The 14,360-nt window shown below is 54.1% G+C and overlaps 6 protein-coding genes across 6 annotated transcripts; 4 read left to right on the forward strand and 2 right to left on the reverse strand.

Moving 5' to 3' along the window:
• Positions 1-77: 77 nt before the first annotated feature.
• Positions 78-1,768, forward strand: BJX68DRAFT_240869 (uncharacterized protein). The gene is made up of 3 exons (XM_071040751.1): positions 78-755; positions 817-1,529; positions 1,657-1,768. Exons 1-2 carry the CDS (start codon positions 484-486, stop codon positions 1,487-1,489), a joined length of 945 nt encoding a protein of 314 aa, XP_070897272.1. The 5' UTR covers positions 78-483; the 3' UTR covers positions 1,490-1,529; positions 1,657-1,768.
• A 191-nt stretch (positions 1,769-1,959) lies between these two features.
• Positions 1,960-3,299, forward strand: BJX68DRAFT_240871 (uncharacterized protein). The gene has a single exon (XM_071040752.1). It carries the CDS (start codon positions 2,386-2,388, stop codon positions 2,941-2,943), a length of 558 nt encoding a protein of 185 aa, XP_070897273.1. The 5' UTR covers positions 1,960-2,385; the 3' UTR covers positions 2,944-3,299.
• On the forward strand, positions 3,300-7,322 carry BJX68DRAFT_240874 (uncharacterized protein). Its single transcript, XM_071040753.1, has 2 exons — positions 3,300-5,545; positions 5,602-7,322. Exons 1-2 carry the CDS (start codon positions 3,792-3,794, stop codon positions 6,623-6,625), a joined length of 2,778 nt encoding a protein of 925 aa, XP_070897274.1. The 5' UTR covers positions 3,300-3,791; the 3' UTR covers positions 6,626-7,322.
• A 227-nt stretch (positions 7,323-7,549) lies between these two features.
• BJX68DRAFT_125073 (carnitine O-acetyltransferase CAT2) lies at positions 7,550-10,153 on the forward strand. Its single transcript, XM_071036185.1, has 3 exons — positions 7,550-7,911; positions 7,986-9,648; positions 9,701-10,153. Exons 1-3 carry the CDS (start codon positions 7,875-7,877, stop codon positions 9,831-9,833), a joined length of 1,833 nt encoding a protein of 610 aa, XP_070897275.1. The 5' UTR covers positions 7,550-7,874; the 3' UTR covers positions 9,834-10,153.
• A 1,537-nt stretch (positions 10,154-11,690) lies between these two features.
• On the reverse strand, positions 11,691-13,220 carry BJX68DRAFT_125270 (uncharacterized protein). The gene is made up of 4 exons (XM_071036187.1): positions 13,021-13,220; positions 12,431-12,896; positions 11,990-12,380; positions 11,691-11,910 (listed from the first exon to the last, which is right to left on the reverse strand). Exons 2-4 carry the CDS (start codon positions 12,893-12,895, stop codon positions 11,774-11,776), a joined length of 993 nt encoding a protein of 330 aa, XP_070897276.1. The 5' UTR covers position 12,896; positions 13,021-13,220; the 3' UTR covers positions 11,691-11,773.
• BJX68DRAFT_240882 (uncharacterized protein) lies at positions 12,832-13,882 on the reverse strand. Its single transcript, XM_071040754.1, has 2 exons — positions 13,002-13,882; positions 12,832-12,896 (listed from the first exon to the last, which is right to left on the reverse strand). Exon 1 carries the CDS (start codon positions 13,621-13,623, stop codon positions 13,423-13,425), a length of 201 nt encoding a protein of 66 aa, XP_070897277.1. The 5' UTR covers positions 13,624-13,882; the 3' UTR covers positions 12,832-12,896; positions 13,002-13,422.
• Positions 13,883-14,360: the final 478 nt, after the last annotated feature.

Here is a 14,360-nt window from a genome sequence, read left to right on the forward strand (position 1 = left end):
CACGACTAGTCTATCACGGCAGATGAACCATCGCCACAAATAATTGCGTGCTATGAAGCCATCATTCTCGATTCACTCTTCACTTAAACACGTCCTTGAAAATGCCTCGACCTCTCACTCCTTCAACGTCGCACGGGCACAGAATCAGAAAGCGGTGCCCTTCCGTTGTGCTCTTCCCCCTCTCTTCCCAGCGCCACACTGCTTAGCTACTTGACCCTGCAGCCGCGACCCGTCCTGTAATCTTCACCGCTACAAACGGACGCACGCAAACAAGCAAGCAAGCTGCAAAAGCAAATCGATCTCGTCCAATTGATCTCTCCAGTAACAATCGACCTGACGACGAGTCAGTCTCCACAGTCACACCCGCCCGCTCACGTCGGACAAAAGTGGCGAAGGAGAGACGGAGTACGAAGTAGTGTGAGCAAAGCTCTCTTCTTTCGTTGACGCTGGGTGCCCCGGAAATTGGCATCTGAGTCCAGAATCATGACCAACGCCTACGCGACGGCGACGGCGCCGGGTGATGAGGACCTGGAGGCGCTCCGTGTCACTCAGCCACTTCTTCCCAACCATCATCAAACGGAGGATTACGACTCGTACTCGTGGGTACTTCTTGAAGATCATCCGCTCCGCTTGCATCCGACGGAGGTGGAGTGTCATCCGGAGATTCTGTCCTTCTCGAGGAAATGCTTTGCGGGATTGAGGAAGGGCTGGAGGGAGCGTGTGCTTCCGTTGCTGTGTTTGGTGTTGATGTTTTTGTGAGTCTGTCTTGTGTCCTTCGAGGCCGTTTCCATATCTCTTAGCTGACAAGGCTTTTAGCGTCGTCGTGCAATTCTTATTGCAGTTGCCGCGACTTGCTTCGTATTTTTCTGAGCCGGTTGCGTTAAGGGAGCTTCCGGGATTTGTTCAGCTGTTGTCAACGCTTGGAGATTCGGTCCACGTTGAGAGTTCCGAGTCGGAAGGTTGCCTCTATGAGGCACCACCACCTTTGACGATAGGAGAGACCTACGATGCCGTTGAGAATGCTCTTATCTCCGGATGCGCCGGTGTCAAAGTCGGCTTGTGGCTACGGAACCATGACCTACTTGTGGGCAGCGACTCCAAGAATCTCAATAAAGAGCGCACTTTGCAGACTGTCTATCTTCAACCGTTAGAAACGAAGCTAGATGCGCTGAATCCTCCTTCTTCAAATACCTCCAGCACCACTGATAAGGACACGAGTGACTCCGATGAGATCAACACCATCGGACTATTCGAAGGAAACCCGACGCAGTCTTTCACCTTAATCCTGGATATCCAAACTCCCGCGCACACAACGTGGCCACGGCTCTTTGCGCAGTTGAGAACACTAAATGAGAGCGGATATCTGTCTTATCGCGATAATGGGACGCGAGGCCTTGTCATGCGACCGGTTACGCTTGTCCTTGCGGGGAACGAGCGCCAGCGACCCTCGTGGATGGAGCGGCTGTCGCGGATTATGAGGGGGTCTTGACAGTGGCATCAGACTATAATGCTGTGATCTCTTGCTCCGTCTATGATTGTGTACATGAATTAGCTTTATACCCTTCTGTGAATATTTTGATAGAGGTGTAAGAATATGCTTCATTGGATGCCATGGTTTGCAATGAACTTTATTATTTGGCTTTTCAGGCCACGAACCTAGGAAATCCCATTTGCAGGCACAGACTACAAATTCAATTGCCATTGTCGAATCGGTTTGGCGTTGTATGCGACAAAGAAAGCCAAGCGAAACGGTCTGCTTGGGCTTCGTTTGTAATGCTGATATTAGCGTCCTTGGCTGGCGATAGCTGGGCGGCTACTATATATCCTTGTCTGTTGCGCATAGTGGTCAGATCCCTGCATAGCTTCGTAGGCAATTGGTCATCAGAAAAATCAGCAGAGGGCTGAAATATACTTCCGGAGACCAGAGCCCACACCCCCATGACACGTTGACTGCATATCATACCTCACCGTGCTCTCAGCGCAGGCTGGAGCCCAACGATGCCTTAAAACTCGATCACCACAGAATCTGGCCGATCGACCGTTTTCCCCGCTGCCACCACCACCAAAAACACTAGCTGCGGTTCGCTGCTGCATTCCATTGGCTCCGGCTGCGCTTTTGTTCCGACGCCTCCAATAGATCTGGCACTGGCCGCTCTGCCCTCTGGCAACAGACAGAATCTCTGTCGTGTGGAGGGTTCTTCTTGTTTCCTTGCTTGCCTTTCAGTTATTTCTCACCGTAATTTGGCTGCTTCCTCCCTTGCTCCATCTCAACCTCCACAGTGCCAGATTTTCTCCTCCTTCCTTCTCGTCCATCTCGTTTTCCACCTCGTCTTCACATGCGCTAACTTGCCCGGTCGCTGGCGCTGGAGAATAATATCAACGATCATGATGAATTACCAAAAGTACTATCCGACCCCTTCAACATACCCTCCGCACACGATATCGATACAGCCTGCCAACGACCCTCGTATCGCTCCGCCTCTCCCTCCTGCTCAACCTCCTCCTCCTGTTGTTGTTGGTCCGCCTCCACGTCCTATTGCTACTACAGCTGCTCCTTCACCTCAACAACCACCTGCGCCGCCTCTGTCAGCTCCCTCGTATTCGCACAGACCACTGCGACCATCCTACGATCAGCTTGAACAGCAACAGCCAGCACGACACGAGATGCCTCGATCAGCTCCTCCTCCGCCGGCTGGCTACAGTTACCCTCCACCCGATGGACCCCCAAGCCGCGTTCTACATCCCGCGGATAGTGTTTATGCGCCATATCGAAGAGGGGAGCATGGGTACCGTGTCTCACAAGCGAACCACGGTTCGCGGAAAAAGCCTCATCAAGATGAAAGGGGCCAGGGTGACTCTAAATCGCATCGGCGTACGCTGAGCGATCGGGAGCGTCGCGCTGTTGTTGTTCCTCAAGAAAGTGAGTCAAGAAATCTTCTATAGCCACTACACCTACCCGTACAACCACCCACACTCCTGCCCCCTGTACAAAGTACTTCTCCCTTTCTTTTCCTTTGATCTGTCGCGTTACGCCATTTTGCATTGTAAGGAACCCAAAGTTTGGGCCTGGCCAATCAGCGGCAGCTCCGCCGGCTCCTGATCGACTGCCCGCCTGAGGCACTCTCGGGAGCGCTAGTCCCTGGCCGGCCTAGTGCTTCAGGCCAGGGCACCGCGTCTGGGAGGGGCCTGGCGCTGCAGCAGCTCTTGTGGGCGGCCAATCACGGAGACCGGCAGTCACGGGGTTCAGCTCCAGCCGCCCAAGGCTCAAAGTGCCAGTGTACGGTGAATCTGCCGTTGGCGCTTGTTGCTGCTCATCCTGTGTCCATCACCTGCGAAGAATGCCTGATCCTCATCTCATCCTTCCTCCCCCATCTCCCGTCTGATCTTCCCACCGACCTCATATCCCCCTCTTTCTTCTCCATCGCGTCTTTGTGCGCCTCGGACTATCTCCGTTTGATTCCCCCTTTGCTCTCTCACTTCGCGTCGCCTCACTTCCCCTTGCTGCCCTGTCGCTCGTGTTTGGTTCACTGTCTTCTTCCTATCCATGCGACATGAACCCTCCCCAGTCGCATGACCACTCCCGCCGGCGGTCCTGGGGCAGTGGTGGCAGTTCCGCCTTTTCTGGTGAGTGCCAGGCGTCTGCTCTCTCCTGATCCCCCTTGCAGCCAGGAGAAGCGAAATTAGCCGGCGCGAGAACCGGAGACACATCACCCGAACGCTTTTCCTTTCTCCGTTTGCCTCATCTCACAATCCCAGAAACAAAAGGATCAAGCTTGCTAACGTCTGCGCCCATGTTCTCCTTCTCCCTAGGCCAACAAGATCAGTCCTCCGCTCCCTCGTCGGGATCACGTCGGATGCCTCCTCCGTCTCCACCGCAACATTACCCGTCGCGCGGTCAATCGGGAAATCCCTCCTCTCTCTCCACCCCATTCTTGTCGCGTGAGCCTCCCAACAATGCGGCTCATCATCGTCCAGGGAGCAGCATGTCGATATCGGCCATGCTAGGCTCGGACGCTGACCGACCCGCCCGGGATGTAGGCTCGTCCATTATCTCGCGTCTTCCTGTTTCCTCCGGTCCCTTCGGTAGTGCGCCGCCCCCGCCGCCATCGGCTCCCGGTGCCATGTCCCCTCCCACTGCTCCCGCACGGCCGTCGCCCCTCGAACACCCCCTATTTCGTCGATCGCAGACCCCCGAGAAGCCATTTTCGCGAAGTGCCCAACCTGGCGGAGGTAGGCCCTATCGATCGAGCTCGGGAGGTGGACCACCTGCAACGACGGCAGCCGAACAGCCCAAGTATGGCGGGTTATCTCGGCTGTCGTCCGCGTCGCAGTATTCGAGTAAACCTAGTTCCACGCATCAGTCGCCTCAGGTCTCCCCCGCGGAACCACCATATGGCAGTAATGATTCGCGTCGCTTGAGCTTCAACGGACCGCCTCGGCCGAACAGTCAACCACAGCACCTCGAACCTCCACCGCGACCCGCCGGATATAGCCCCCTCTCGCGACCAGCTGCAGCACCAGGAGAGAGCTCGTTCAGTGCACCGCAACATCGTCCGCCGTCTTATTTGAGCCATGAATCTCCGTATGGTCGGTTTGGAGGCCTGTATGGCGACCGCCAGGCCGAGGAACAGGCTCGTCGAGACAGGGAACGAGGTATGTCACACCAGCCAGAAACCAACAAGCCCAGCGCCCCGCCGTCAAGGTTTGGCTCACTATACGGAGACCGCGACACAACAACAGCAACAACAACCGGTCGTCCACAAGGTTCGTCGTCGAGTTGGGACTTGGGTCGCTCCCAGCCAGCCTCACCAGAATCGAAGCGGTCCTCAGCGCCGGAGGTGAGCAGTTCCAGCTTCGGATTTGGTGCGATCCAAAACTACACGAAGTCTCTTGGTTCACAGCCGGGAGGTACTCGTCAGAATACACTTTCTACCCAGACGCAGCAGGGCCACAGGACTTCGTCGCCGCGCGAACAACCGTCTTACCTGAGCAAGCGACTTAGCGAATCCCGCCTTTATGGTGGAGCCTCCTCTGGTCCCTCATCGTCGTCGTTCTTGAACCCTTCGCCCTCAGATGATCAGCCGCGTAAAGGCAGTGATGAGTTGCTACAGCACCGTAGCCTTCTTGGCGTTGGTTTGGATGCGAAGCGGGGCGGCCGGGCTTCGCCACTGCCTCAGGCTGTTCAAGGTGCGCAGGCTCAAATCCTTGGTCCGGCTGGCGACTCGGGGTTGAAGAGTGAACTGGGTAGGGTCTTTGCGGGTATTGGGAGTGGTGTTGGTGGTGTCACCGCGACAAGCACTGGCAGCGGGCCTTCGACCCCAATGACCTCAAGCCCTTTCAAGCGGGATAGTCTTACTGCTCGATCTACGAATACCGAAACTACGGACGAGAGCAGGATTGCTCGACCATCCTCTGCGACCGGGAAAAGGACCAAGAGATCGGAAGAAGACAACCGTGGAGAGAATGAGAATGGTCTTGATAGTCGACTGGGAGCCTCTACGCGTGGTGGACGACGAAGTCGTCCTCCTCACCACCACCATCATCAGTAAGTTCCTACCCTTGATTTGTCTTCTTATACGATAAAAGACTAATGAATCGTAGTCACCATCACCATCATCACAAACCTGAAGAGGAGCAGTCTCCGTTTGGCAACTCCCATCGTCCGTTGTCTATGAACATGTTCCATCGACCAAGTGATGGGCCTACTCCAGAAGCTCTTCATCACCATCACCACCACCACCACCATCATCACCATATCCCTCGCACCGCTAGCTCAGCGGCCACTGTTGTCCCTATGCGCGAACCCCGTACTGTTGTTACAATTGAACCTGTGCTTTCTAGCGTTGCTCAACTCCCACGCCACCATCTCGGCTCCACTCTGTACGCTCCAAGAATTGGAGCTCCGACGGCAAAGGCGACCCTGGAGAGTGCCAAATTCGGATACACCACCACCCCACTGCCTCTGCCTCGCTTCGATGGCAAGGAGAACTGCACATTTACCATCCGTGTTCCTCGCTTCCGGATCGATACTAGCCATCGCGAAGAGATCTGTGCCCGCCGCGCCCTCTGGGGCACTGGAATCTACACCGACGATTCGGACCCAGTTGCCGCTGCAATCCACTCTGGCTTTATTCGAGGTGCTTGGGGAGACGACGTCGATGTTGACATGCTTGATCTGGAGATCAAGGAAGCCTTCCAACACGCGCCTAAGACAGCCAAGGATATGGGTATCGAGGAGGGCGAGCGACCGAAAATCCCTCCAGCACCACCGTCTGACAAGGACCTACACATTACGCTGCTTATCTTGCCCAAACTGGAGCGATACGAGTCTAGCGTGCTCTTCGGCCTCAGATCGCGGCCCTGGGAACAGAACCACGATGGTATGAGCTTCAAAGTCCTTCGGATCGAGTGGGTTGACGAAGGCGTCGGTCGCGCAGAAGAGCGCAGCGGCGAGGCTCGGCGCAAGCGACTGCGCAACCTTATCCAGACTGGACGTATCTGTACAGGTCCTGGTGTGATCAAGCTGGATCAGCTGCGCAGTGGCATCGTGCATGTTCCGCGGCGCAAGACCAAGGCGATTGAAAGCCAAGAGCAGCCCTCCTCCGCGATGCAGACTGTGTCGTGAGACTATTGTCTAATCTTAATTCCCTAGTGTAATTTCCCTTTCTATGTCTCTTTCTTTTTTTACTTCTCTGTCTTTACTTTGTCAGGAAATTGTTGTATGATTCGTTTGTGTACTAGCGAGGCGTGGCGCAAAGCCTGTTCATGGAATGTTTGGTTTGATCATGGGCGGCTTGTTATTTACTGCAGTTTTCTCGTATATTATGTTCATCTTCAATTTGGCTACGACTCACTTTCAAACTTTGTTCTTCTCGATTCTGGGGTCGTACTCTCTGTATCCATGGTTGTGGCATGCTGTGTCAGACGGGCAGTTGCCATGATTCGTCCACAGATCCTGGGGATGATGCAGATCGGATCAACGGGACGGATGAAGGGAGCCTAAGCTTAATCTGTCTACAGCGTACGAGGACCTTGATAGGCTTTGTACCAGTATGTTGTGTTATGCACTGGATGAAGCCCAGAGTCCGAACTCGCGAGGATCGGACGTTTCGCTTGGATCTCTCCCCGCATTCCCTGACCGTAGGTCCGTAGCGGGTGGCGACGAGGCGATTTTCGTGTGCCCCAGATTTTGAGAAAGACATTGAAAAACTGTGACAGTACTCCGTAGTCATACTCGACTTCGGCTTTGAGACTCCGGCTTTAGGCGCAGTCAGTGGTCTTCGTCTAGATTAACTCTTGCTCACCATCAGCGAACGTGATCGGACCGAGGCTGAGCGAAGGGCCAAATCCCAGACGGTTATGGGAGGCGGCCGTGGTTGTGGCTCCCGGCCCCGCGGTCATGTACCGGGATTACGCATGCCGAATGCGGGTTTGCTGGCAAAAACGGGGTGGATATTGACAGTACCGTACAGCCCAATACAGCCCCGGTCCAGGACGTTCAATGAGCCGAGGTTCGTTTCGCTCTTCTGCCTCCTCTGCTGCTCTCACTTCTTCTCTCCGTACTCGTCTTTCATCTCCCGTGAATTTCTCGTCTCTTCTGACTCCCTGTCCTTTTCTCAACCTTCTTCATATATTCAAAATAATCCTCTCCCTCTCACGTCTCTAATTTCTTCCCCTTCTCCCCCGTATTCCGCCACCACCGAGAGGGATGTTTACAGCGGCTGCCCGGAGCCGGTTCTCTTCCTCTCTTGCTCGCCCCCGCCTTTCTCCCACGAATTCGCTTCTTGCTAGATCTTCTGTGGTAGGATACTTTTTTCTGTTTTAGGACCGAGTATGAGGAAAGCAGGCTGATTGAGCGCATATAGGCGTCGACAATGGCTCCCCGGCGCAAGGCTTCTTCTGTCCCCGAGGGTAAGTGGTCACATGCGCTCCGCAATCTCACCGGATACATTTCGCTGGCAGCAGAATTGCTAACTTGGTCACAGGGTACAAGGAAGATATCTCCAAGGGCAACATGCTCCGATTCGAAGACTCCCTCCCTAAACTCCCGGTGCCAACACTCGAGGAAACCGGCCGGCGGTACCTCAAGTCCGTCCACGCAGTCGTGTCCGAGGCAGAATATGAAAACACCAAAAAAGCCGTGGAGGAGTTCGTGCGCCCTGGCGGCGCCGGTCACACTCTGCAGGAGCGATTGCTTGCTCGCGCGGCGGACCCCAAGCGCAAGAACTGGCTGACCGAGTGGTGGAACCATGCTGCTTACCTCGGCTACCGCGACCCTGTTATTCCTTATGTTTCTTACTTTTACTCATACCGTGATGACCGTGCTCGCCGGCAACCAGTTAAGCGGGCTGCTGCTATCACTACTGCGGCGTTGGACTTCAAGCGCCAGGTGGACGATGGCTCCATTGAGCCTGAGTACCTGCGCGGGATTCCTCAGGCCATGAGCTCATACCAGTACATGTTCAACTGCTGCCGTATTCCCGACGACGGCGCGGATTACCCCAAGAAGTACCCGGCCAAGGAGCACGATCACATTGTTGTTGTGCGCAAGAACCAGTTCTTCAAGGTGCCTTTGGCTATTAACGGCCGTCCCCTCAACGTGTCCGAACTGGAGAAGCAGTTCGAGCGCATCTACCAGATCGCCCAGAAGCAGGCCCCTGTCGGTGTGCTGACTGTCGCAAACCGTGACCACTGGTCCGCTGCCCGCAAGAAGCTCCTGGCCGCTGACCCCATCAACGCCACGTCTCTGGAGGATATCGAGTCCGCTGGTTTCGTCGTCTGCCTGGACGATGCGACCCCTGTCACCTTGGAGGAGCGTGCGCGCCAGTACTGGCACGGTGATGGTTCCAACCGCTGGTTCGACAAGCCTCTCCAGTTCATCATCAACGAGAACGGCACGGCCGGTTTCATGGGCGAGCACAGCATGATGGACGGCAGCCCGACACACCGCATGAACGACCACCTCAACGCTTCCATCTTCAACAACAAGATCGATCTCTCCGAGAAGCCCGTACGATCTGACCTACCTGACCCCCGCCCCATCAACTTCACCCTGAACGAGGAGGTCTTGGAAGCTATCGACGCCGCGGCGAAGGAGCACCACCAGCAGATCGCCGCCCACGAGCTGCGCGTTCAATCCTACCAAGCCTACGGCAAGGGCTTGATTAAGAAGTTCAAGTGCAGCCCCGACGCCTACGTCCAGATGATCATCCAGCTCGCCTACTTCAAGATGTACGGCAAGAATCGCCCTACCTACGAATCCGCCTCGACCCGCAAGTTCGCCGAGGGCCGCACAGAAACCATCCGCACAGTCTCCGACGACAGCGTCGCCTTCTGCAAGGCCATCAGCGACCCTGCCGTTCCTCGCGAGGAAGCCGTCCGCCTCTTCCGCACCGCCCTCGCCGCGCACAGCAAGTACACCGCCGAAGCCAGTGACGGAAAGGGTGTCGACCGCCACCTGTTCGGTCTGAAGAAGCTCCTCCGTGAGGGCGAGCCTCTTCCCTCCATCTACTCGGACCCTGCCTACGCGTACTCGGGATCATGGTATCTCTCTACCAGTCAGCTGAGCTCGGAGTACTTTAACGGCTACGGATGGAGCCAGGTTATTGATGATGGATTTGGTATCGCCTACATGATCAACGAGAACAGGTACATTCCCTTCCTTCTTTACGTTGGGTAGAAAATGCTAATGATCGCACAGCCTAAACTTCAACATCGTCTGCAAGCGCATCGGCGCCGACCGCATGAGCTACTACATCAACGAAGCCGCCGGCGACATCCGCGACATGCTGATGCCCGATCTCGCCGCCAAGCCCGAGAAGGCCAAGCTGTGATTTTTTTTTTCTTTGCCCGTCATTTATCCCCCGTGTGTCGTCATATGAGAAGGAGAAAAAGAGCCGCTAGACAGATCTCAGTTGATGACTTTCTTATGCATAGAGTTGCGGTTCTTTGTTTTGCGTTTTGGTCTGCTATCTAGCTTTCTATCTATCTAGCTTGATGTATGTATATTTATATTTGAGTGAGAATATATGAGGTTTGAAGACTCATTTGGTTGGTTTTTGTTCTTCTGCATATGCATTTTTTCAAATAAAACATCAACATAGGTGCAAATGCTCGTATAATAAAGATATACTTCATATTCAGCAAAAAAAAAAAAAAGTCTACAGAAACCATGACAATTGGTTTGGGAAATGGAGAGTGAAGATGCCACATCCAAGGAGGAGAAGGCCACCCAACTTGGTCATATTCACAAGACAAGCTCCAACCTCATTGTCCCACCACTTTCTAGGAACTCTGATTAGTGACCTGACTGAAGCGATGCTAGCCACCAGCCGCGACGACTATCTCCTCTACCTCGAACTATCTAACCCGTCGAAGGCCGCCTGGTCTACAAAAATACTTCCGCTCCATAGCTCCAACATCAGCCTCGTATGAGGCACCGAAATAGTCGATCATAACGAGCTGTATCGCGGTATGCCGATGATAACTCGTACACAGGCTATGACTTGGCAAGCATGGCATGGCATGGCATGGGATAGACAGATGTCGAGTCGGTGAGCCGGAGATGGTCCGGGGGTGTGGAGATGAGAATGAGACAGAGGACACGTACCAAGTAAACTTTCAAGTAGGCAAATCTTGTTTAGTAGATGTCAGCAACTTGCAGTAGCTTCGGTAAGTAGCCCACTTTGCTCTAGCTGCGCGACTAGAGGATAGAGGAGCGTCTGTAAGGCAACTACATGACTACTAGTAGCTCGATACAATCGAGAATCGAGGGAGTGCCAAGCGGACCATCCATGTAAACCTACAATTGAAGAGTCCATCAAGGTTCCTATAAGGCCGGGACCGGGTCTTGCTTATGGACGTTGAACCCGAGTGCTCACTTCATGAAAGGTTATGCGGACAGTGCTCGAATTTCGGGACTGGTTTGCTGACAATCATGACGGAAGCTTTAAGAGGACCAAAACGAGCTGGTGAGCTTGAGTGGCGAGCCTCTGTCTTCTTACGTTCAATCCTCCAGGTAAGTCATGCTCGTGGACACAGCCTCGGGTAGCTTATCGTGGGTGAATTGGGACGAGATCGGAAGCTCTGGTGATTTGCTCATGGTTTGGCAGGGTTTGGGAAAGGGTGAATTCTTCTATCGGTGTAAAATTGGAGGACCGTTCACGGTCTCGACTTTGACCCCAAGCGCTTGAAGCCTGAAGTCCTCCCTTGCTTACCTGCCGCCACGCTATACTATCGTTATGTTTCACGTACAGAGCAAGGGGGGATAGTGCGTTGGGCTGCTCCGCGTGGCAGTAGAGTCCACGTGTTTGTCTGACTGTATGCGAGGGATGCGCTTAGTTCTGAATTCTATGGCGTGTAGACACTGTTAGTGTGGGGCTAGAGTAGCACCGTCGAAATAATGCTGCATTCATGGTTGATGGCTCCTTAGTCTAATTGTGAAATACAGATGAGAAGATTTTCGAAATTTGATATCCCGAAGATCGGCCCACTACAACCCGATGAGAGCAACAGCACGGCATACCGCTGCGAGGTTTACGTGGTAAAGTTTGACGTCGATCGTCTGATGCTGAGGACACCAGTGGAGCCGTTATGCGCGTCTCCGTGACTGGCAGCATTTCACAGCAGCAATGAACTCTTTCTGAGTTACTCTGACAAGTTGCGTTCAATCTGGAATGGATCGAAGGTCAAGCGTTTGATGTCGATCCTGGTGCCCCGAGACTTGAAAAGTCAAGTCGTCTGAATAGTCTTTTCCGGCACCGCCCCCAACCAATCATGTCTTGTCTGACGACTGACCGTCAGATCCCGCATATGTTGCCCGGGGTTCATTGGGGTTAGGCACGTCGGGCGTTGCTGCGCTCGGTCCCCGTGTGGAGGTATTATTCGTCGTCAAGTCACTCACTTGGCGTTCTATATCAGCGTCAGCGAGGTGCCTGAGTTTGAGAGCACAGACCCCGAGGTAGCATCAAGGGGACAGTAAATCGCTCACCTAGTTCCCGAATACGCTGCCGTAACATCTGGTTCTCCCGAGAGAGCATTGCCGCCTCGGCTTGGTAAAAGCTACTTTCGTCTCTGCTGCCCCGCCTTCCTGCGCTCTCACTGGGGCCGGGGACCCACTCTAGAGTCTCGGAGCTGCGGGCGTCGGCCAAGGGTCGGAGACTGGGTGATTGTGCCTGGCTCGGACGGCGACTTGATAGCGAAGAAGACAGCTGAGTTGAAGTCCGATTGCCTGCAGTTGACAGAGGGGCAACTGGGGGGAATGTTGCAGAGCGCTCCGAGGACGGAGTCACATCATCAATTGCAGACTGTGGCTGCTGATGTTGCTGCTCAAGATGCTGCAGCCGAACCTGTTGGCTTCTGATTGTTTGGAGAAGTCGGTTCTACAAGAAGATAAGCATGAGCCATGAAATGTCACACAGACCATATTTACCACTTGAGCTTCTTGTTCTTGCTCGAGTTCTTGATGAAGCTCCCCGAGGGATGGAGTACGCTGGTGATGCGGATCACCGGTGCCAATCACAGGGCTTCCCCCGATATTGGACGGGCTCGAGGTACGGATGCCGTGGCTGATGGACGACCGATGCTCAGAGGACGCCGGCACATCTCCGATACTCGGTTCATTGTAGCCATTGTTGCCAGTGTTCAGGCCTAGGTTTCCCGACCGGCGACGCTCCGAGACCGAGATCGGGCGGTGCCGACGTGGCAGCTCGGTGGTCATGTTGCTAGTGCTGTTGGAGTGGTTGTTGTGAGTCGATGAAGTGGGATTCGGAGGACCGGTTGATGACATGGTTTGGGTTGGTGCTAGCGCGTCCAATAAGCTGGAGAGTGTCCGTCGTTGGCGTGGGGAAGCAGATGCGGAACGAGACGGGGGAAGGGAATTGATGTCAGGACACATCCTGAAAGGGAAAGAAGTCAATGAGCAAGTGCTTTCAGCTCGCTTGTCCACGAAAAGACGAATTCAGATGCGTGAGAATGGACGCGAAGACAAAAACGAAACTGACAGATGGAGTTTGAACTGACTGCTCCTGGTGGTATGACTGGGAACGAGCCTAACGAGGGGCAGCCAGAAGCTGTCCAGAACAGAAGGCGGTGACGGTCAACGGGCACTTCGCAAGCAGACTAGCACATTCTAGGACTCCGGAAACAGCCGAGACTTGTCGATCGCACACGTGACCACTGTTGCTCTCAACCAAATTCTTGTGGATCGTGGAGTCGGGGAATTTGAAGTTACATTCAACGTGGGAATCTTGAAGATCAGGTGGGTTCAAACATTCTGACACATTCTATGATAGAGAGATGTATGCGGCGATCATTAAGAAACCGCAAACATCATGAGCAACTTGCAAGTGCTTTTTTTGCCTAGACCTATTTAACCGTGGCATGGTTCCTCTTGGCTGGTCGGTGGCTGGCTTGATGAACGCCTTAGCGCATGCTTAATCCTACACTCCTGCAACAGTACCTTCCGTGTTCCGGAGAACATCGCGATAGTGAGAAAGAAGAGAGGGTATAGGGTGTCTTGGGTGGTGGCTCGCATGTTTGGCGTTTGTGAGACTGGCACAGGATGATGGTGTGATGTGAGTTGCCTCGCAAGTCTGCAGCGTGCCCTTGTCTGGGGCAATTCATCCGAATTCTGGAGAGATTGTGATGGGCTCGAGCCTATGGAGAAAAACCCCACAACCCCGTCGAAAGCGAGCGAATTCACCCCCACGAGGTCACATCCCGCAGAATTTTTTCCCTCGCTGCATCGCAGGAGAATCACAGTATCAGTACCGTAAGAAAATAGTTACTTCTCACAAAGCCAAGCGAAGTCATGGCTAAGACAAGGTAAGAAATGGTCAAGACTTCTCCAAGAAACACGAGTCCGCGATAAATGGGGCAGAAACGGCCCATTGACGTCATCCGCGGCAAACCATCTGATCCCGACTTGCAAAATCTTGTTGAGCAGGACACGCGAAAAGTCTGGATGGACAGGAGAAATCCCAGAGGCTATTACCTCAGTGGCCCACTTGAGACGGTCGCCACATGCGTAACCGTAAAAGAAAAACATGGATGAGCCCATGGCATTAACTTTGACCCTGTCCTGGACCGATCGGCCCCCCTCGGGAGACCACGCCTACAGCCTTGGGCATCCCGACTCCCTTGCATCGTACAACCACACCATGCTGGCTGACAGCAGATGAAATGAAGATCGTTAGCGGCTTACTACTCCGCAGGCTGTATGTAGATTGTAGGTTGAAGTCTGCCTGCGCCGTCTATCCGAATTCGTTCGGTCCCGACGCAATCCCGCTACCGTCACGGCAACCAATGGGTCTTCCCGATCCGGCCTTCTCGAAGCAATTCCGACCCAGAACAGCCAGCGC

Source organism: Aspergillus pseudodeflectus (genome assembly GCF_044049435.1).
Source record: "Aspergillus pseudodeflectus strain CBS 756.74 chromosome Unknown BJX68scaffold_32, whole genome shotgun sequence".
NCBI lineage: Eukaryota > Fungi > Ascomycota > Eurotiomycetes > Eurotiales > Aspergillaceae > Aspergillus > Aspergillus pseudodeflectus.